The sequence below is a fragment of the Xenopus tropicalis genome, chromosome 9 (assembly GCF_000004195.4).
Source record: "Xenopus tropicalis strain Nigerian chromosome 9, UCB_Xtro_10.0, whole genome shotgun sequence".
NCBI classification, from domain to species: Eukaryota; Metazoa; Chordata; class Amphibia; order Anura; family Pipidae; genus Xenopus; species Xenopus tropicalis.
In genome coordinates, this window is record NC_030685.2 from 45851565 (window position 1) to 45874385 (window position 22821).

Genomic DNA, 22821 nt, shown 5'->3' on the forward strand with positions numbered 1-22821 from the left:
TGTATCAGAGGAAAAATGGCCACCGAGTAAAAGCTGCTATTTGCTTTAGGAAAATGTGATGGTGCTGGCAAACAGAGGGGATATATACAGTACAAATGGTACCATTTGGGTGGGGTAGACGTGCCCAACTGATATACATTGTAGGCTTTACATGTCCTTTAAGGTTAGTAATGGTACTGTCTATTTTTGCTAATGATTTTGCAAAAAATGCAGGATGTTGCCACTTTAGAGTTTTCATAAACATTACACAAAATACAATTACTGTGGAACACTAGAAGGGCTGAAATAGATGGATTGTTTTTTTCAGCTAAATTTAACTTCACATAAAGGAACAAAGCATTACATTTTTTATACATAAAATGTTTATTTCACAAATACACATCTTCAAAGATAAATGAATGGCATTTGTATCAGATTTTGGATCAAAAATAGCCAAACTTTCCTAGTCACTTCTAAACAGATTACACCAAAACAGGCTCTCCTAAAAATCATGCTGCAGAACTGTGTGTATTACTTATGTTTCACATAATATGCAGAACAATTAAGTGAACGATGGTAAATATTTTACAAAATATAGTCAAGCTCATAGCGAATGTAGGTGTTCTTTTCATCATTGTATATACGAGGATAATGAGCAATGAGGGCATCTTGTGAGCCAATATATATTGAATTGTATATTTTCCAGTATACATCCCTCACTTTCCTGGCTGGATGAAAGAGGCCCTAGGAGAAAAAACAAAGAACAAAAAATAAAGGTGTGGACACAACATGCAGGTATCAGTTTTAAAGAGACCAAACAATCATTTTAATTTACAAAGTGTTTTATACTAATGTTAGTCTTGCAGAAACTAAAAGGTTAGCTAAAAAAAGGTTTTAAATAAATGTCAAGAGGAAAGATATGTACAACTCATTTTTAAATATGCACTGGTAGTACTGTATTTATTAAATACATGGAAGGCAGGGCACACAGGTCCCCAATGACTCCTATAAAGACCACTACTTCTGCACAAGTTTTATCATTTTTAAAAAAACGGTATTGTTTTGAAGCAATGTTTTGTTATGAATCATACTTACACTGAACCCTGGTTTGAAAAAGGGACCTGTACAGAAGCTACATGATTGCCTCCACTGCTCTAAATCAGCATATTTATACAAGTCATTTTACAGCTTAAAAGGAATACTTAAAGGGTTCCACCGCCAAAATTATTTTGTAAGGTGGAAAAAAAATCCAAGTTATTTTTCAAAATACATTAAACATTTTTTAATGTTCAAAAGTATCTGCCTGTCTACGTACTCTGCAATCCTGGCTCTGTCTTCTGAGACAATGCTGCCAGTTGATTAAAAGACCCTGAGAAGAACTGACTCCTGTTACAGTTTTAAGAGTCAGAATTAAATACAAAGTGATTGATGCATGCCAAAAAAAGCACTCAACTGAACATACAAATAAAACACTGGACAGTCACTCTCCTTTTGATGGAATGTATTTCTAAGGCGCTGGTCACCAACAGCATTGGCTCTGCTTCTTTCAGTCTGTTTTTTGTAGGCAGGCTAAGAAGTGTATCTACATTCCATAGCCGGGTATAGCTGCACTGACAGGAATTTTAGGGCTGATCCCTGCTCTGCTCCGTGTAACTAACTTGGGCAGCTGCACTGACAAGTACAGGTTCTATGAGAGTGGATCCACTATTCCCCGCCTGCCTACAGAATTCAGCGTGATAGAAGTGGAGCCAACTGTGTGTGAGACCTGGGAGGGTAGACGGGTATTGAAAGAATGGTCTGTGACCAGATGGGACCAAAATTAGTTTAAATGAATAGTTTTGTTTGGTGCAAACCTCTGCATTCTAGCACAAGAACTGTATCCCATCTGTTAGCCAAGGTTGTGGCAGTTTCATGTTTTGGGTCTGTTTCTGTCTCTGGACCAGGATGGCCAACCATCATTGATGAAACTATCATTTCTAAATTGTATCTGCAAAATCTGCAGGAAAATATTGGTTTCTAGCCATCAACTGAAGCTCAAGAGAATGTGGGTTAATGCAACAAGGCAATGACCCTAAACCCACAAGTCAATCTACCAAAGAATGGTCCTAACCCTGTATGGAACTGCTGCAAGGTTATAAGACTAGCCAGAACTTTTGCTTATTAATGATTGCTGATCTACATGTCTTGCAGTCAAGTCCAGCAGCCCCAACATGTGTTTGCCTAGATTAAATATGTTTATTTCTTGTAGATGGAGTCTTAGTGGCATCAGTTCTCTTTATCAAGCAAAGCTATACATTCTAAGGAAAAGTGCTTTGCACTCATGGTCTAAGCTTATGTTCTGCAGCTGATCAACTGAATAATGGGCAGTTAACAAAATAACTTGATAGCACTTCAATATTTATATGGTGCTACCGCTGCTTTGCTAATAGCACATGCTGGGTGAGGAAACAGGCAAAAAAAAAAAAAAGTGTAAAACAGAGGCAGTATAGGTTATGGACCACGGAGATTCACATAGGGAGTAACTCAAATGTTACCTTGGGTGATTGGTTAACAGTTATTGGTGAGATATCCTATGGGCAAAAAGTGACTCATCTGATATTTCCCTAAGGCTAAGAGCACAGGGACTATGCCTTGGACCTGTGTGCATACACACAAATCAGATATCAGTACAAAAATGCATACGGTTATATGCTAAAATTTGCTCCATGTATCTGGCCAACACCATGCTTATTAGTGAAAGCCTCAGATAAATTTGGTCCAAGTACTGGTTATGTATCCAGTGACTGCAGACAGTCATTACTCTCTAGGCACACTAAAAACTACTACAAGATTAAGAGTGCATTGTTAAAGATGAAGCTCATGGAAACAATAATTCAATGTCCAAGGTACAAGTGCACCTTTAAATTCTACCCCCTGCAGTTTGTGGGCATTTAGAAAATACTCTAACAGTAAGTATTAGGGTAAAATGTAAGAGCCCACAGCTGTGGCTAAGCACCCTTCTTATTACACCCAGAAAAAGAAAAACAGGAAATTGAGTGTGTTTATTATCTGGTGACCCTCCACTTGATTTACTTTTCTACTTACTGACGTCAATAATTTGCTGTACTGTTTCATCACAAATACTGTATTTCAAACTTTAAGAATAAAATTATATAATAATCACCTAACACCTACTGATTTATTTGATTTCATTCAATTAACATATCTAACTCCAAAAAATATATTTTTAGGAATTTCTTTAGTAATAAGTAATTAGTTAAACTACATCCTCAGGATAAAAAGAAGCAGGATATTTAAACTTCTAGGTAGGTAGGCACTAGTATGGGAGGGTGGAGTATACATCCTGATGAATAGCAACGTATGGCTCTGTGCCCCAAGAAGGTTACATCCTCTAAAATCATTAACTACTATAAAAAAACAAAAACAAAAAACAAACAAACAAACCACAAACTACTAAAATCTTACCATCACAATGGCTTTATAATACATTTTAAACAGCAATACATGTTCTTAGAACAAAATGTTTATCTGTAATATAAAAATACATGAATTTGTAAGGGAAAAAAACAAACATACCTGTAAGCAATACTGCAACATTCTACAAGGCCCAATTGCAACCCGTAGGCCTTCAAGTGCACCCATAACAGCCTGGATGACATGAGGGGAAGTTTCAAACACATTTGGCCAAACATAGTTCAGCAAATGGTTCAAAGAATCTTCACATCCAAATCCATACACGCCTAGTGACATATGCTGAACAACTGCACTAGCAGTCTGTCGGTGTACAAGATCTCTGAAAAGTAAAATAGGGTGGGGGTGAAGAAAAAAAAAAACAAAATATTAGGGACAATAAAAAAAAAAATTATCTCCCCCTTCCCATTAAAGAATTTATTTACCTGTCCATTAAAGCATCTTCCAGCAATGGTGTTACAGCATAAATATAATCCTTTCCCATTTCTCCAATGTATTCGAAAAGGAAAGAGAGGGATTTTAACACACCATTTTGAACATTGAGTTCTGGTACTCTATATTCATTCATTAGTGCTGGTAAAACTGTAAATGGTGAGCAGGTTTCTGCAACAATAGCTATTGCTACTGTGGTGCATACTCTGTTTTGTCTCTCTTGCACCTTTAAATTATTAAGAAGTGTGGCAAGAACATCATGAGGCCTAAAAGAGAAAAAAATGTTTAACACAAAAAATGAAAGGCAACCTGAATTAAGATGCCTGCACACAAAGTGAAAGTCAGTTGTAGCATTTTATTATGCTATATTTATTATTATACTTTAAGCACAAAACATAAAATGTGTGGTGTTAGTAAATAGCGCTTTAAGTACTAGTGTTGCTATACACAAAGCACCATCTCTGAGCCTTACCTGAAGCACATGTAAATGCTGTGCAAGAACCCTGGGCACCAAGTTGTGCCATAGGATTGTTGCTGCTGTGACAAGACTGCCACAGAAATGAATGCAATTGCTTATACAGTCCTAAAAACAGCTGTAAATCCTGTATTGCATGCTTTTACAGCCATGTGTAATTTTTCCCCACACACTCTACAATTTTTCATTAGGCTGCAAAAGCCCTTAATTCTTTATTTTCATTTTAAGGCACATGAAAAAATAATGTTAAAAGCAACAGTCCTGTTTTGTATAACATTTTATTTCTATAAATTTGTAGTCAACATTTCTGAACAAGTTAAATAAATGTGACACTATCATATTTTGTTCAATAGGTTAAACATCTGAGAAACCATATATACTTACCCAATAGCTTTTGCAATATAGCCAAAGGTATTGACAGTTGCTCTTCTAATTGCCTTCTTATGTGCCTTTAGCAGTTCCAGTAACTCGAAACAAATCCTCATCCATTCCCTTGCAGACACATATTCAGCTCCTCTGAAAATATCATCATAACAAAATGTTAAGGTCATTTTCATAAGCTCAGAGTTAGAAATTTGCAGGCTACAATAACTAGCACTTCTGATCACTTTGTGGCCAATTTGATGGTTCTAGTTGTTTTTGTCATCTTGCCTATTCTTCACTTAAAACTTTTCCTGCCCTGATATTTGGTCAATCCTTGACTTTGCTTTTTTCTTCTCCTTACCGTACTCAGCCCTGTTATGTGCCCCTGTCCTGGATTCAATATCAATTCAATTGGGTCAATAAGTTGTAAAAAAATGTTGGTAAACCACAGAAGCATGAAAAAGATCCCTGAGGATGCTTTGATTGGCTATTTGGTAGCCTCATGCAGGAAGTTCTTGGACTAAAATTGTCTGTGCTTCCAAAACTTGCCTCCAACCCAGAAATGTATTTGAAGACACGGAGCAAAATCAAAAGGGGTGGTGAGCAACACGTTGCTCATGAGACACGGGTTGGGGATCACAGTCCTAAAGCAATAATGCCATCAAACCTTTTTTCATTTTTATTATACCGTGTAATACCCTTATTTGAGCTTTAATAAATTGATTTCATGCTTGCTACTTTATTTAAAAAAAAGGAGGTGTACCCTGGAGATTAAACTAAAAAGTAGTTACGTGTATACTCGAGTATAAGCTGATCCAAATATAAGCCGAGGTACTTAATTTTGCCTAAGAAAACTGGAAAAACCTATTGACTCGAGTATAAGCCTAGGGTGGAAAATGCAGCAGCTACTGCCAAGTTTCAATAATCAAAATAAATTCCAATAAAATTAGGATCTATCAATCTTACTGAACAAATACGTGCAAGGAATGAGTATGCGAGATGCCAGGCTCTCCCCTACTGCCTCCCACAGGCTTAACAGCATAAATCACCTGGAGAAGGAATCACTCATTAATACCTGCGTTGCTATTGAACCACCCCTCCTCAATTCCCACAAAATGCATAAGGTTGTTGGGGGCTGATGGAAATTGACGAAAATTACAAATCCTCGGTACTCACCCATAACAATATATAAGGGACAGTAAGATATTTAAAGTGATACCAACTCCAAAAAAATTTATTCTTTCCTACTTCCAAACCTACCTATAGGATTCAGCCTGCCACTTCGTTCAAGGAGCTCCCCCCTCCCTCTCTCCTCACCTCCTAGCATTGTGAAATTGAAGCAGGTAGGCAACGGAAAGGTCAAGCTTGTCTGCTATCTAAGAGCTCTATCCACTCGCAACACAAAGAAATAAATAGCAGGCCAGTTTGAGCTTTCCCCTGTGCATGCCATGCCTTCTCCCTCCCCATTAGACACATAGATAACAGAGCTAAAAGCAACGGAGCCGAGCATGTGATGTCACGCTGGAGGCAGAGCAAGGAGTCAGAAAGTTGCGGCGAGCAGAAGAGAGCACAGGGAATCAGGTAACAGAGGGTGCAAGCTGTAGGGACTCGAGTATAAGCAGAGGGTTAATTTTTCAGCACATTTTGGGTGCTGAAAAAAACTCTGCTTATACTCGAGTATATACGGTACTTTAATACGCAAATACTTTATGCAAACTATCAACTGTCTGTATGTTGTTCACTGAACCTAAATACTAAAAAAGGGGCAGGTTAGTTAAAGACAGATCAGCTCTGTATGAAGCCCCTTCATTTCACCATTAGTCTACTGTGCAGGGGGTTATTAAAGTAATTTAGAAGCTAAATATTAGTTTTTCGTTTGTCCTGTTTATCACAAATAATACACAGAAATTTTTTAATATAACAGGAAAAAATTATGCTCAACACAAATTGCTGTTGAACAAGTATACTGTTTCATGAAGGCAAAAATAAACATTGATATCTGAAAGCAGTATCTCTAATAATGACCCTTGCTTCATGCCACTGTGGTGTCTCTTTTCCAATCTCCTTGTGGCTCAAGCTATTTAATGCAGCATATCTGAGCCTAGTGGTAGCTCTATGCCACTTAATATTGATTACACGTAAGGCTTGTCCCCCTTTAGCGACTAATCTCCCAGTGTGCCAGAGCCCTTAAGGATACACTGAATCCTTCTTTCCCCTGTTCATTAAAGGGATACTGTAATGGTTTTTATACCAAATTACACTGTAATCTAATCACTCATTAAAAATTGTATTCAACCAACAGCTGCTGGGAGGGGGTGATATCACTCCAACTTGCAGCTCAGCAGTAAAGTATGACTGAAGTTTATTAGAGCACAGTTCACATGACTGTGGCACGCTGAGAAATAAAGATTATGGCTAGCCCCATGTGAAATTTAAAAATTAAATATCCACTATGCGACGATCGAGCCTAGCCTTCTTTCTGTATAGGAAGGAGTCAGGCTAGGCTTGATCAATCAATCGTCACATAGTGGATGCAGCTCCTTCCTTCGCCTTATCACCGTAGTTCAATTGGCAGGAAGCCAAGTTTTAGCAGGTATTTTCAATTAAAGCATTTAAAATACTAAGCGGTTTGCAGGATAGGGCAGTTATTGGTGCAGGGTAGAATAGCTTTTTTACTTAAAAAAATGTAATGTTACATTTCCTTTAATTCTCAAAACCATATTACCACAAAGCACTGCAAACTTGCTGGCGTCATATTCAAAATGGTGATAATATGGCTCCCACTGACTTTTAAGCTAAGCATTTTTAGGAGATGCTCACACTCCCACTTGGTTTAGACTGAATTTAATAAGAACTATGGGAAGATGTCATTGTTGCTTTGCAGTTGTGGGCTGGTGGAGAAATGCTGTGTGTGCTTTTAAAGGAGAAGAAAAGGAGCAATTACTGGGAGGTGCCAAATATTAGGCACCCTCAGTGATTAATGTGAACAGATGTGGTAAAAAGATGCGTGAGCAAAAAAACTTTAAATTCCCCTATTTAATTTAGCACGGAAAATAGTCTGGAACTTAAAGGGTTGTTCACCCTTGAATTAACTTTTAGTATGAAGTAGAGTGCTATTCTGAAACAATTTGCAATTGGTTTACATTTTTTTTTTGTTACTGACAGTTTTTTTTTTTTTTTTTTAAACGGTTTTACTTTTTGTTCTGCAGCTCTCCAGTTTGGAATTTCAGCAGTTATCTGGTTGCTAGAGTGCAATTTTCCTTAGTAATCAGGGAATGATTTGAGAGAGTGACTGATATATCAATAGTAGAAAGGTTGAATAGAGAGATAAGTAAAAAATCAATAAAAGTGCAGCCTTATAGAGCAATAGTTTTTGGCTGCTGGGGTCAAAAACCCCATTTGAAAGCTGGAAAGAGGCAGAAAAAAAGGCAAATAATTATATTAACTATAGAAGATTAAATATGAAGACTAATTGAAAGGTTGCTTGAAATTGGCCAATCTATAACTATTAATTGTTAACTTAAAGGTGAACAACCTTTAATGACAGATATATTTAGGAATTTATATTTTAATATGCATATGATTAAGGGTGGATGCACCCAAAATGCATCAAGTGTCAGATACTGCTTGTTTGTATTTTGTTTCAATAAAGATCTTTGTTTTTAACCCTGGAGCGTGGAGACCGTTTCTTTTTCCTTTCAGATTGTAATCACTTAACTTATACCCCGGGCTGGTGCTCCTGTTAGCAGAAACCTGCACTGCCAAAATCCTGGAGCCAAAGCATATGCGGTAAAGTGAAAAAGCCAGCTTTTTTGCCGATGTTTGGTTTTTCACACTTAACATGTGCCCACAGTGTAAAGAAAGAAGCACTCACATGTACCCCTGGCTGGAGCTGTTTTCTGCTAACAGAAGCACCGGCTTGGGGTATCAGGTAAGTGATTACAACCACTTGAGCTGCCTACATTTTTTGTGATCCTGTTTTAATTTCTGCCTGAGGGAGATTCTATTATATTTAGTCAAAGTGTGAACAATTTCTCATAACTCAATTAAACCTCTTAGCTGAACCAAATCAAAGCCTTGCCACTTATTCTTATGTGATGATTCTAGAAAGAACATCATTATTATTTTTAAGCTGTGTAGGCCAGTTAGTTGTCTTACAAAAAAAAAAATACATTTAACGAATTACATTTGTACAAAGCTAGTTATTTTCTATTCTATACATTGTTATCAATTCCATCAGAATAGGTTGGAATGATGTTTAAACTGGTTACAGGCTTGGAGTCCTACATTGTTTAAAGCTCTGCTGTCCAACTGGCCCCTCTGTGTCCCCCCCCCACCTGTCTGCCTGCTGTGACTGCTTACCTTTGTGTAAGCTTTAAATGGTACAGGTATGGGATCCGTTATCCGGAAACCCATTATCCAGAAAGTTCCAAATTACGGGATGGCCCGTAACTGGCCCATAGACTCCATTATAAGCAAATAATTCTAATTTTTAAAAATGATTTCCTTTTTCTCTGTATTAAAACAGTACCTTGTACTTGATCCCAACTAAGATATAATTACTCCTTATTGGAAGCAAAACAATTCTGTTGATTTTTTTTTTTAATGTTTGAAAAATCTTTTAGTAGACAATGTAAGGTGATCCAAATTATGGAAAGATCACTTATCCAGAAAACCCCAGGTCCTGAGCATTCTGGTTAATGGGTTCCATACTTGTATCAGTACTGAGATTAACTGGCATTATTATCCTCAGATTCAGGCTGTAATCCCCGGTACTTTTCATACCTTTTAGTGAATGTACTGTTCACACCTCAGGCTCAGACTGTAAGACCCCACATTGTTCACACCTCAGACACACTGTAGGAGCAGTGTCAGCATTGTGTCACTATATGTACTGCACACACAGGCAGCATAGGGCAGGCAGAGTATGGCGCACACAGGGCAGCATAGGGCTGGGATAGTATGGCACACACTGGCAGCATAGAGCATGCAGAATACTGCCATACTTTGCCTGCCCTATACTGCTTGTGTATGTCATACTCTGCCTGCCCAATGCTGCCTGTGTGCACCATACACTGCCTGCCCTACGTTGCCTGTGGGAGGTGAACCAGGCAGGGTTTTGTTCTAGGAGTTTGTAGCATTTGGAAATAGTTATTATATGGTCCCTAAGGTGTCTAATTATATGGTGGGGGTTGCTGTGCTATCCACAAGGGAGGATGAGGCATATGGATTTAAGGGTATGTCTTAATATGACATAATATAATTCTTTCACATATGAATGAAGGGTAATATCCCTACAGTGAGCACCAACTATTTGGGTTTTTGCTGTGCTACCATCATCAATGTCAGTATGATCTTAAAAGCTCTTGTGATAACATTGGTGTGGTTTGGAGTGGGTACAGTTTAAAAAGGGGGAGGAGTGGTCAAAAATGGCTTCCATTATTAGCCATCCACCACACAGGCCACAAAAATTCTGGCCCTCGGTACCACAAAAGTTGGACAGCACACAATAGTTGAAGTAGTATTTCCAAATAATGGAATTATAAGCACAGAACAACTTAAGTAATTTAATGTGTGTACACACACACTGAAACTTGCAAAAATGGTGACCTCCGTTCACGGTGGTCTTCATTTTCTATGTGTGTGTCTTGTGAGTTAGTTTAAAGGAGTACCAGTAGCAGTTGGTGTTTCTACATCAGATTATGTGGCTTGTGTGTGGGCTTAGTGTATTTCTTTTCATGCAATGTATCATCCATTGGTCCCAGTAGCCACCCATACACACAGTCAATTTCTTTGAAAGCAATGAAATCACTGTTATACTTAACATTCTCTAACATTTTCCCACTGGATACAGTAGCACCTAAGAGGCTTAATCAAATACTGCCTCTATGTAGATCTAGAACTTTCTTATATGAGACTTTGCTACATCTGAACTAGTATACCTAATATGAATGCCCCACTTTTTTTCCTTTTCATGATTTAATATGTAATATGCACTATTATGATTTTAGATACACATATTTTGGTCAAAAGACCCTTGACATTAATATTCAGGATGTTTTATCTTGTAATAAAAGGACATATTGGAGATCGAAAATTAAAATAGCATTTAAGCACTTTACCTGTCAGCAATACGCCCAACAAGATCAATGCAGTTCTCCTGTACTTTCTCGTGTCTATTTTTCAGGATAGGTGTTAACCGTGGTAGAAGATCCTTAATTGGAGGTGTCATCTTGTGCATTCCTAGTGTGCCAAAGTTAAAGAGTGAGCAGAATTTTCATTTATTAAAATAGGCACAAAAATGAGAAAATTCACTGATTCATACTTACCTATAACATTTACGATTGCTTTAAGAGCTCCTAAAATACTTCCCAGTACTTCAGGGTACTCTTCTCCAAGATATTCATATAAAACAACACCCAAATGTCCCATCAATTTTTCCTATAATGAAACATAAGATAGGTTGTTTAGTAAATTAAACAATCCCCACCTCCAAAAAAAAAAACAACACACAACCCCCCCCCCCCCCAACAAACACACCTCTTGACAAGTCTTCATGACAACTGCAGTGCGGGATATCAAGTCAGCAGCCTGCTGTCTTACTTTAGCAGATTTATTGTTCAACCTCCACAAGACTGTTCCACAAATTTGAGGCAGGTAAGGCTTTACTCTTTTACCAAGAGCATTTACAACAGTGCCAAATCCATTTAACATTACAGAATCCTAGGAAACAAGATCAAAAAAAGAAAATTTAAATCACAGCACCCAAATCCTGCACGTATTCTATAATTACTATAATTACTCATCTCTCCCTCCAAAACTCAAATCTATGAATACGTCACATTCCCAAACCAAAAATTCATACCAGTAATAGGGATTTTATCTAAGAACTTTTTAAGAACTGTATTTAACATGTAAGTCGCCGGCGGGATGGCAGACGTGGCGGGGCGATTTCCGGAAATCGCCGAAAAAGACTCGCGAGTCTTTTTCAGCAATTTGCGCGAAATCGCGCCGCGTCTGCCATCCCGCCGGCGACTTACATGTTCGCCGGTGGGATGGCAGGGGTAGGCAACTCGGGGAGATAAGTCGCCCGCGAACAGGGAGTTAATCGCGGGCGACTAATCTCCCCCGTGTGCCAGAGCCCTAAAGGTATCAGTAATAATATAAAACTGGCACTACACTGAAAGATCTGCTTGTGTGGTGAGGATGTCAAAGGAGTGGATTTTCTCCTGATAAGTTTAAAGTGGGAGATATTGGACTGATCCAATTGTTTGGCCCTACAGCCAAATGGCAAGGACCACATCAAGCTGATGCAATCAACACTCGAGATCTTTAAACCTGTATGATTAATATCCATTACATCATACATTACTTATAATACCGTCCCCTAAGTCATTAATGAACAAGTTAAAAGTGGACCCAGTACAGCTTTCCTCCAATACATTGATACCATACCAGATGAAAGCAAATCTGGGATTATCAAAGGCAGAGGTCACTGTAAAACTGACCCTAGCTCTCTCAGTACCGGAGGGTGTATTTCATCTGGCCCTGGTGCCTTGTTCACATTAATATTGCGTAAACATTTATGCACCATATCCTGCATCAACCACTGACTAGTTTGAGCTGAGACAACAGTGCATATATTGGGTGGGACTTGGCACCCGAAGAGGCCACACTCTCAACCTGCATCTTTTTACTATAATTATACTTAAAAAAAACATTTTGGGGTTTGTTTTAGCCTTTGTTGCAATGCACTCCTCATTTTCTATCTTTGCCTTCTGGATTGCTGTTTTACAACACTTAGGGGGACATTTACTAAACCAAGAACGTCCGAAAAGCGTCCGAATGCGTTTTTTTTCGTTATGATCGGCATTTTAGCGATTTTTTTTCATCGCCGTCGCAACATAATCATACTGTCGCGCCGAGTATGAAAGTTTCGGATTCATTCAAGCTTCAGTATCGTGACTTTCCTTGGGCCAGGTTGGAGCTGCAGAGTGCCATTGAGTCCTATGGGAGGCTTCCAAAATCACGCAAAGTCAGAAAGGTTTGCCCGCTGTTTACGAGAGCTGAATACGAAAAAGTCGCGACAATTCGCAAAAAAGTCATAACGGCGACGAAAAAACCCCCCAAAAATACGAAAAAGTCGCAAAATGTTTGTTTCCAATCCGTTTTTTTTTTCCCATTCGGGATTCGGATTCGTGGATTAGTAAATCTCCCCCTTAGTGTTTATATTCATTAAATGCAGCTTCTGTCCGCTTTGACTTGCATTCCTTAAATAGCTTCCTTTTATTCCCCAATTAACTTCTTTACCTCAGAGTTAAGCCTCATAGGGTGATTCTTAACACTTCCACATTTACTTCTTAAAGGAATAGATGGAGAACAGTAATGATTTAATATGATTTTAACTGAACCATTTCTGCTCTGATTTTTTGTTAGCATAAAACAATGCCCCAATGTATGCTCTGAAGCACTGCCCTTAAGGAGCTAAAATTTGCTTTTCTAAAATTTTTCGTTGCCCCAGCGTATATTTGTTTTTTGCACCAATCATCAAAGTAAACATTATGGTCACTATTACCAAGGGGTTTAACTACTTGCAAATTTGCTACACGTTCTGGGTCCTTAGAGATCACTAGATCGAATATAGCATGATTTCTGGTTAGCTCCTCAACAAAGCTGTCATGCAGCAAGTTTATAAACTTGTTCCCATTTACTGTCCTGGCAGTACTATTGATTCAGTCAATATCAGGGTAATTAAAATCCCCCATTATTATCACTTGCCCCAAACTAGCAGCCTTTTCTCTTCATCTTCGCTTACACTTGTGGGTCTATATCATACCCCTACTATTAATTTGGTGGACTATTTACTATCTGTGAGAAGCTTAACCCATAAGGCTTCAGCTCCCTTCATTTACCATCATCACTTCCTCCTTTATATTTGCTTTTAATTCCTGCCTAAGAACAGACACACCCCTCCTCCTTTCCCATTGTCCCCCTGAAACAAAGTATAGCCAATGTCGGATTTCTAATTACGGTGCCCAGAGTCACATGACTCACGATTACACGCATGTTCATACAGTACACGCTAAAGTTTTCTGCACGTCTTGTCCCCAGTGCTCCATATGCGAGAAACGTTTAGGTGCAGCTGGGTGGCATGCTGCCCATAAAGTTGTGCTGCCCTAGGCCTGGGGTTTTGTGGCCTCGCCACAAATCCAGGCCTGAGTATAGCCACCAATATTTACTGCCCAGTCATGTGACTGGGGTTAGCCATATTCTTCATTTCCCAGGGTGCCACAACCATGTGACCTGTGCTCTGATAAACTTCACACTTTACTGCTGAGCTGCAAACTGGAGTGATATCACCCCCCCTCTTAGTACCCAATCAACAGAAAAATGGGAATAGCACTCATTAGTATGAGGCAGTCTCCTCAACCTTATTTATTTGTTTGTAGACTCATTAGTAAGAAATCCAAGTCCGGCTTGCGACTCCAGTTACGAGAGCAGGAATAGGTTACCTAAAAGCAATAGGTTACCTAAAAGCAGTTCTAATGTGTATAGTGCTGGCTTTTTCTGAAAGCTCAGACTCATACACAGGCAGACGGCTGCCTACACACCAATATTATAACTAAAAAAAAAAAAAAAATACACATGTTGGTTTAGAAATAAAATTTTAAATGGTAGAGTGATTTGCTATGTAAACAGTGTAACTGAAAAATAAAAAGTATAACATAGAAATCAAGACAGTATCCCTTTAAAATAAAAAAACAAAAAAGTGTGCATGCATTATTTGAGCAAAAGTTTTGATGGAAGGGTGTTAATTTTTTTTGTTTCCCAAAATAATGTATAACAATGTAATATTTCTGCATACCTCTGTTGTTTGTTCCTGAAATGCATATAGGATGCCATCAATAAGCTGTTCCTCAAGCTTGTGATCTATATCTGCAGCTCCAAGGTTTCCCATTATTTTCTCAATGGTTTCCATAACCATTTTCCTGTATTGCTCAGCTTCATCCTTTAAGTCGTCTACAATTCTCGATATTATTTCAGCAGCTCCCACTTTGTTTGCAAGTTCAACTGTGGTATCCACCAACTGCATTATATAAAACAAAGATTACAATTAATCAGGTTGGTAATTTCTAGGGATGCACCGAATCCCGTTTTTTTTAAGGATTCAGTTTTGGACGAATCTGCGGTCCCGGCCAAAGCGAAGAAAAAAAATCGCCGCACGCGAACCCCTTCCGATCCTAATCAGCATATGCTAACTAGGTCTCAGATTCGGTTCAGGAATCAGCCGAATCACTCTGGGTGGGTTCGGCCGAACCCAAAAAAAAGTGTGTTCGGTGCATCCCTAGTAATTTCCTATATCCCAAGACATAACAGTACAACCCTGCACCCCTGAACAGAGTTTTTTTTTTTTTTTTTTTTTAACATAATCCAGATTAAAACTCATTCAAACTACAGACTTTAGTTCAGACAATCCAGTTAATCAGGTGGATGACAGATACACATTTTACACAATATACCATTTTAAAAGGTCTGTTTACTTCCATATAATAAACTATGGTTAAGTGGGACTAACAGGCCAACAGCTGCATCCTACCTAATAACCTATGAAGATTGAAAAAAAACATTTAGAAAAACCATGTGAAAATTGAACCAAAAGGATCAAAGTCAACTATTACTTTCAAAATTATCCATTTTCATTTCACTGAAAGATCACTCAAAGCTTGTCAGTTCTGACAACTGGAAGGCCTTCTAATAAAAATAGTGCATCAGATGTTGGCCCTTAAACTGCCATGAAAATTCACAATTTGCTCAATCTAAAGTTGATGGTAGTCATTTCTGGCAGGCCAAACCATAGTATACAAGACCTACTGCTTTTAGATAAACTAAGCACTGCACATTTTCTCACAGATTATTCGCATTAAGTTGCAACCTTTCAAAATCACCACTCCATCTACTTTTTAATCTACTCATTAAAGGCTTATATAAGGCTGGTAATAGTCTCTCTTTTTTTTCATGTTTTTTTCTGTGGACAATTAGACTTGCCTCACTCTGGCTAAGGGACAGCTTTAAATTTGAGTAATGCTTAATTAAAATCCAATCACTATAGAAAAGATGACGGCATCTATAGAGGACACTATGGCTAAATTTATACACATATGTACCACTTATTTTCTATATAACCGAAGCTAATTGTGAATCTGTTATTTCTTTGTTGTTTTCCCCAGAGAATTCATTTGGTTATGTCTTTCCTTTCTGTCCTTTGTTTTTCCCTCCTAATATATTTAAAATTTGATGCAGCATATGGAAATTTGAAAAATGTTAAAAAGTAGAAAAAACACTTTTTTTTCTACCTGTCTGTAATTTCTTCTATCCAAAGCCATTCGATGTTGCCAGAAATGTTTAAAAAATGGAGGAAGAATTTCTGTCTTGATATAATTTGCTTCTACTCCATCAGTTCCACAACACTGCTTCACCACCTGAAAGAAAAACACATTAAGGAGCAAGTTATTTTTCAGTAAACATAGGCTAAACTAGTGTTTATGGGTTTTAACTCAAATGTGTTTAATACATTTATTTAAAAATAATTCACGTGTAGCAAAAAGTAATTGTGATTGGACAGTAGCAAGCTACCAGTAATGCTTTGGTGGATGAAACTATACAGGCATTAAGTACTGGAAAAACATAAGTTAAGAGCAGAAACAAAAAGGTCTTTGATTGTTTTTCCTATCATCGTGAATCACATACTTGTGTCACCACTAGTGTTTACTACAAAAATAAAAATTACAAATATATGATATGGTGCATCTCTATTATATTTCTGCCTTGACAGTGATTTTTTGATACATGTGCTCTTTATATTTGTTTCACCTTATATAAATAAAGTAATAAAAACAATGCAGGGTTAAATTATGGAGGAGCCCTTCCTTCGATATACACTATTAGAACCTACAACTATAACATTACAGAAGTTGAGATAGGAGGTAAAAACTGATAGTAGCAATAAGGGTTCTCTTCCCTTCCAACCTGTTGCCAGCGCTTGAATGAAGCCTTTAACAATTTAATTATGAAGCCAGTTCCAGGTTTTATGGTGGCTGTGTTGCAAATCATTTTTTTGTAAAGTAGCCCTAGGTGGCTTTGCATGGCTAGATCAGCTCATTTGGGAAGATCGCCATAAAACGGATCTGAAATCTATTTGGCCACCCACATGCTAGACAAAATCAGGCCAATAAGACTACTGGCCACAGAGCCAAAGATCTGATCATCTAGTGGGACCTGCTAAGACCTCTCAGAGTGGAACCACATCAACAAGAGGATTTTCAAACATGCCGACTGGTATCTGCCAGATCTGCTGCTAGATATCGGTCACAAGGCTGTGCCAGTGCACCCTATATATGGGCCAAAAAAATTGCCTGTTCGGTCTGGAAAGACAAGATTGCAGCTTTTATTGGCTTGTGTATGGCCATCTTAAGTGCAATGGCACACAGGGAGATTTGTACCCAGCGTTAAAAAACTGCTGTTGCTGGCTACAAATCCCCACTAAAATGCCTTGCCACTGACTAACCAATGTTAGTCAGTGGCAAGGCATTTTAGTGGGGATTTGTAGCCAGCAACAGCAGTTTTTTGGGATTGCTGCGAGTAGAGCTTTACTTACTGCAGTTCCAATGTTACTCTAAATCAAGGCATTTTCAGGATTTGTATTTTTAGGGCAAAGACACACGGCAATTAGTAGCTGGGACTTTCACAGCAACAAATCTGCGCAGTGCAAAACAGATCAGTCGCTCCCATTGCCTTCGTCCTTAATGCTGGCTACAATCTCCCTGTGTATCAATTCGTTAGTTTATACCATTTGTACTCCATTGTACAATATACTGTTGTATATTTAGAGAATTTTTTTTTTTTTTTAAATGGAGCCTATGGGAGATTACATTACCATAATTTGGAGCTTTTTGATTACGGGTTTCTGGATAATGGATCTTATACCCGTACCTTTAAAAGTACAGAGAAATTCAATTGCAAAACCATACCTTTAACACTATTTTCTTCATTTCTTCATCTGGAGACTGGAATTCTCTTATTAAAATTAACATTACTTCTCGGGTGTAATAGTTTGCATATTCTGCATCCATAAGAGGAATAAGATAGCCAATGGCTTTTAAAAAGGCAGCAAGTCCCTGTTTGAAAGAAAATTGAAAAAAATATAATTGGAAAAAAAACAGTCTAGATAACTTTTAGATAAGGGGCCATGTGACTAGCAAAGACACAAATTTACATTAAAAAAAAAAGCAAAAACAGAATTTGAGAAGCTAGGTGTTTAACCTTTTTCCTCCTGATGATATTAAAGGAACAGTAACACCAAAAAATGAAAGAGCTTTAAAGTAATAAAAATATAATGCAATGTTGCCCTGCACTGGTAAAACTGGTGTGTTTGCTACAGTGACACTACTATAATTTATATAATAAGCTGCTGTGTAGCCATGGGGGCAGCCATTCAAGCTGGAAAAAAGGAGAAAAGGCACAGGTTACACAGCAGGTAACAGATAAGTTCTGTAGAATACAATAGTGTTTTATCTGTTATCTGCTATGTGCCTGTGCCTTTTCTCCTTTGAATGGCTGCCTCCATGGCTACATAGCAGCTTATTTATATCAATTATAGTAGACTTTCTGAAGTAAACACACAACTTTTACCAGCGCAGGGCAGCAGCACATTATATTTTAGTTACTTTTATACACTTTCATTTTTTGGTGTTACTGTTCCTTTAAGGGTTATGTTGTTAGCAAAGTGGAAGCATGCAGATAATGTAGCACGTACATTTGAGTTCAAAGTTACGCTACACAGAAAATGTGGGTGCTACGTTAAATGGAGTTTTAAACAAAGGTGTTTGAAACAAGGGGTGTTAAACACACAAACACGGTTTGATTTTTTTTTTCTTGTTTCTTTATACGTGTTTTCTGTATACCTGCTTTCTGTAAAGGGGCGAATGAGTGGCAGCAAGTTTGAAGTTCTGCCTCAGTGCATAGTTTGGCAGATTTGGAACAAGTGTTCCAAAGTACTTACTTGTGAGGAGGATGTGAGCAAATTGTTGCTTCAGAGCTCTAACATGAGCCTATGAAAGTGGCAAGTAGCAACACTGAAGTTGACTTACAATCTTGAGAGAAGTCTTGCTCACTGAGCAAGACCTAGTAGGGTCAGATAGTTTGGAGGGAAAACAGCAGCAGGATGATAAATGTGATGGCTAAAGTCTTTGTGTTGGAAAAAAGGGGTGGGGTTCTGAGAGCACTGTGCTGATTTTATCCTGAGGTACATTCTATATAGTTGTGACGGACTGCACCTTAAAGGAGGAAAAGTCATTTTACTGGCAATAGATTTGCGACATTAGTGCCACCTAGAACAATATATTTATTCTGCAGAAACCATTCCCATACCCGAGTAAACAGCTTTAGAAGCTTTGTTTAAGATAGCAGCTGCCATTTTAAGTAGCTTCCTACCTGCAGTCTAGCCATTATAGCTCAGATCACACATTCCTAAAGAGGAGGGGAAGGGAGTCCTTAGCATTCTGGTGGGAGGGGGGAGATTGAGAGGGGAGATAACTGCGCAGATTCTGGCCATGGGAATTAAGGCTGTTCTGAGAGAGGAAGTCAGACACTGGAACAACATGTTTACAAAAAGAGACAAAAAAATCACGTGTTTCTTTTGATAGAAGACTATCTATAATGTCTTCAAAATGTTGTCTAATAAATATACATGTCAGTATATTACCCTTGTAAGCAAAGGGAATCACCACAAAACATTTATGGTTTTTGAGTGTTGGTGTCTAAGCTTGTATATAAAAAAAAAAAAAAAAAAAAAACCTGCTTAAGGCAATCATGTTAGCTAGGACTGCTGAAACTTATCAGAGGACCAAATAAGCATAAGAAAATCTACAATAGAGATTGAAAATTGTATTGTAGCAAGAAATAAAAAATAATCCAAATTTTTAAATATGTAAATAAAATTAAAAAAAAAACTGCTAAAATATTTGATAATTTAACCATTAAACTTTCTGTGGTACAGTAAGGAATAGTGGCCTGGAGCAAAATATTTGTACTTGGAGAGAGAACTGGGCAAAGGATAGATTACAAAGAGTGGTAGTAAATGGAACATTTTCTAATTGGACAATTAATTGTCAGTCGAGTACAGCAGGGGTCAGTCCTTGGTCTTTTGCTTTTTAACGACTTGGAGATGGGTATTGAAAGTAGTAATTCTATTTAAATTTTGCAAAACTATAAGTTTCATGCAGGATGCTTCTGCTTTGCAGAGCAATTTTACAAAATTGTAAAATTTGGCAGCAAACTGCAATATGAACTTTGCACTGATCAACATTAAAGTTATGCACTTTGTTAGAAATAGAAATGTCAACTATACACTAAATGGTAGTATTAAAGGTATCCTTAGACTGAAGTACTGTGTTGCGTAATAAGGGCATTAACTCAAGTGATAAAAACATAATTATGCCTCTTTATAGACCCCTGGCAAGGCTCCAACTTAACTATGCAGTGCAGTTTTGGGCTTCAGTCATAAAATGAACAGTTCAATGTTAAAATGAAACTGGGTAAAATGGATAGACTACGCGAAATAAAAAATATTTCTAATAGTTAGGCAAAAATGTCTATAGAAGGCTGAAGTGAACAGATGTCTAACATATTTGGAAGAACACGGCTTCCTGCTTTCAGCTCTCTAACCTCTTAGTTAGCAAATTTGGGGGGGGGGGGCACAAGGGACAGAACTGTTCAGTTTGTTTTTGAATCTAACCTGTGTGCTTACAAACTAACTGAAGAGTTATGTCCAATATGCCCCCCTTCAAAGGTCACCGATTGGTTACGGATTGCTTACAGCTTAGAGAGCTGTAAAAAAGGCACCCAATTCATTCCAGCCTTTAGATTTTTGACTTACTATATTGAAAACATTTTTTATTTTATGCAGTCTATTTGACCCAGTTTCATTTTTACACTGAACTATTCCTTTAAAGGGGATGTGAATTAGGAGTTGGCTGAAGAGACTATGGTGGGAGCAGGAATGGAGGGTTAAAATGCTGGGTCAGTTGGTACGGGAGGGGGAGGAAAGGATGGGTAATACATCTACCAGCACGTACACAGCTGGTACATTTGTTATACCCACTGCGGCTTGTAACTTAAAGACTAAGCTGTTTAAAATACTTACTGGGTAGCAGCCAAAATAAAAGACAATTTGCAAACTGTCTCAGATTGTCAATCCTACATCATAAAAATTAAGTAATTTTATGCCTGGCAGTAGATAAGTTTGTGGAAAGCCACATTCAGCCTAAGAGGGAGAGGGTCCAGCTAGACAGTAGGGGGCTGATTTACTTACCCACGAACGGGTCGAATGGAGTCCGATTGCGTTTTTTTCGTAATGATCGGTACTTTGCGATTTTTTCGTATGTTTTGCGTTTTTTTCGGATTCTTTACGAATTTTTCGGATCCAATACGATTTTTGCGTAAAAACGCGAGTTTTCCTATCCTTTACGAAAGTTGCGTAAAAAGTTGCGCATTTTGCGTAGCGTTAAAACTTACGCGAAAAGTTGCGCATTTTTCGTAGCGTTAAGTTTTAACGCTACGAAAAATGCGCAACTTTTCGCGTAAGTTTTAACGCTACGCAAAATGCGCAACTTTTTACGCAACTTTCGTAATGGATACGAAAAACTCGCGTTTTTACGCAAAAATCGTATTGGTAACGAAAAATTCGTACAGAATCCGAAAAAATCGCAAAACATACGAAAAAGTCGCAAAATGTTCGTTTTCAAGTCGGAACTTTTCCAATTCGGGTCGGATTCGTGGGTTAGTAAATCAGCCCCTAGTAGTTGTAAAGAATAGTCATGTTCTAAGTGTTTTGACACTACCAACTCAGATTTAAATTAAAAAAAAAAAAAGTCTGTACCTTTCCTCTGTGTTGTCGAATTCCCTTCCAAAGGGGCTTTAGCACTGAATCAAATGATTCAATACCATATGGAGTAGCTGCCTCTGCCAAAGCAGCAATAGCCAAAGCGCTGATCGTGCGGACTTTTTGTTGCTCATCAACCAAACCTAAAAAAAAAAAAATTTGAAATTCAATGAAAATCATACAATATATATGTTTAGTATCACAAACACTGCAAACACCAACTATTTAGATAGTTGGGGTGGTTAATCATACTTCACCTTGAGGTGGGCAATAACAGGTTGAGCTGTGATCTGGGGCCCACACGTGTGCCATAAAACAGCAGACTTTTTTTTTTATTAAAGTGCGGCTTTTCACTCTACTGTGCATGTGCAGCTGGCGCACCCCAGGCCGGTGCATTTTTTTTTGCTAACAGAGGAACCAGTAAGGGTTATCGGGTAAGCAAATACATTCATTCACCTAGGTGCCTAACATTTTGGCATCACCCAGAGATTTCACCATTCATTCTCCTTTTAATAAGTCACAAAGTATCTCAGTAGTGCTTCTGAGAACAAATGGCATTGAAAAGGGTTTTGTTTTAGAGTGTTTTTTAGAGTGTTTTCCCTCGTCCCGCTCCATGAGTCTGCACCAAGGCTCTGTGGTGTGTATTTGTGCACACAGAAAGTGCAGAGGAGGGGCAGGTTCTAAGTGCAAGCCAGGAAACTGCCTGGTGTGGTAGAAACCTACAGAAATTTCTACGTGGACTGTTTAATTGTTTGCTTCCTGGTCCCAATAAGTAAAGTCAGAATATGATTTCAGTTACAGACTTTGCACTGCTAACAAGCAAGAAACAAAATGTAGCTATTTCCCAATTAAAGGAGAACTAAAACCTAAAAATGAATATGGATAGAAATGCAATATTGTATTTAATAAACTTGCGGCACTGGCTTAAAGTTTCAGCATCTCTGTAGTTGTAAAGATATAGCTCTTTACGGTTGTCACAGAAGCTCTTCATCTTAGATTCAGTCAGAACTGTCTGGGACAGTGCACAAGCTCAACATCTTTGAAGGCACAGATCTTCCCTGCTAAAGGGCTGTGGTCGTCTTGGGCTGGTTCAGAAGTCCAAAACATAATGTACATTTCTAGCCTATTTTTTAGTTAAGCTTTAGTTCTCCTTTAAAACAAA

General features: G+C 38.1%; 1 protein-coding gene across 1 annotated transcript in view; it reads right to left on the reverse strand.

Moving 5' to 3' along the window:
- Window positions 1-344: 344 nt before the first annotated feature.
- Window positions 345-22821, reverse strand: part of sf3b1 (splicing factor 3b subunit 1) — an 81013-nt gene continuing 58536 nt past the window's right edge. The window contains exons 15-25 of the mRNA XM_031893603.1: window positions 21657-21802; window positions 17749-17895; window positions 16075-16200; window positions 14586-14807; window positions 11261-11443; window positions 11050-11161; window positions 10843-10963; window positions 4742-4873; window positions 3876-4148; window positions 3556-3772; window positions 345-723 (exon numbers count right to left, since the gene is read on the reverse strand). Coding sequence (XP_031749463.1) covers window positions 565-723; window positions 3556-3772; window positions 3876-4148; window positions 4742-4873; window positions 10843-10963; window positions 11050-11161; window positions 11261-11443; window positions 14586-14807; window positions 16075-16200; window positions 17749-17895; window positions 21657-21802 — 1838 coding nt within the window. The 3' untranslated portion in view covers window positions 345-564. The remainder of the gene's footprint in view (window positions 724-3555; window positions 3773-3875; window positions 4149-4741; window positions 4874-10842; window positions 10964-11049; window positions 11162-11260; window positions 11444-14585; window positions 14808-16074; window positions 16201-17748; window positions 17896-21656; window positions 21803-22821) is intronic.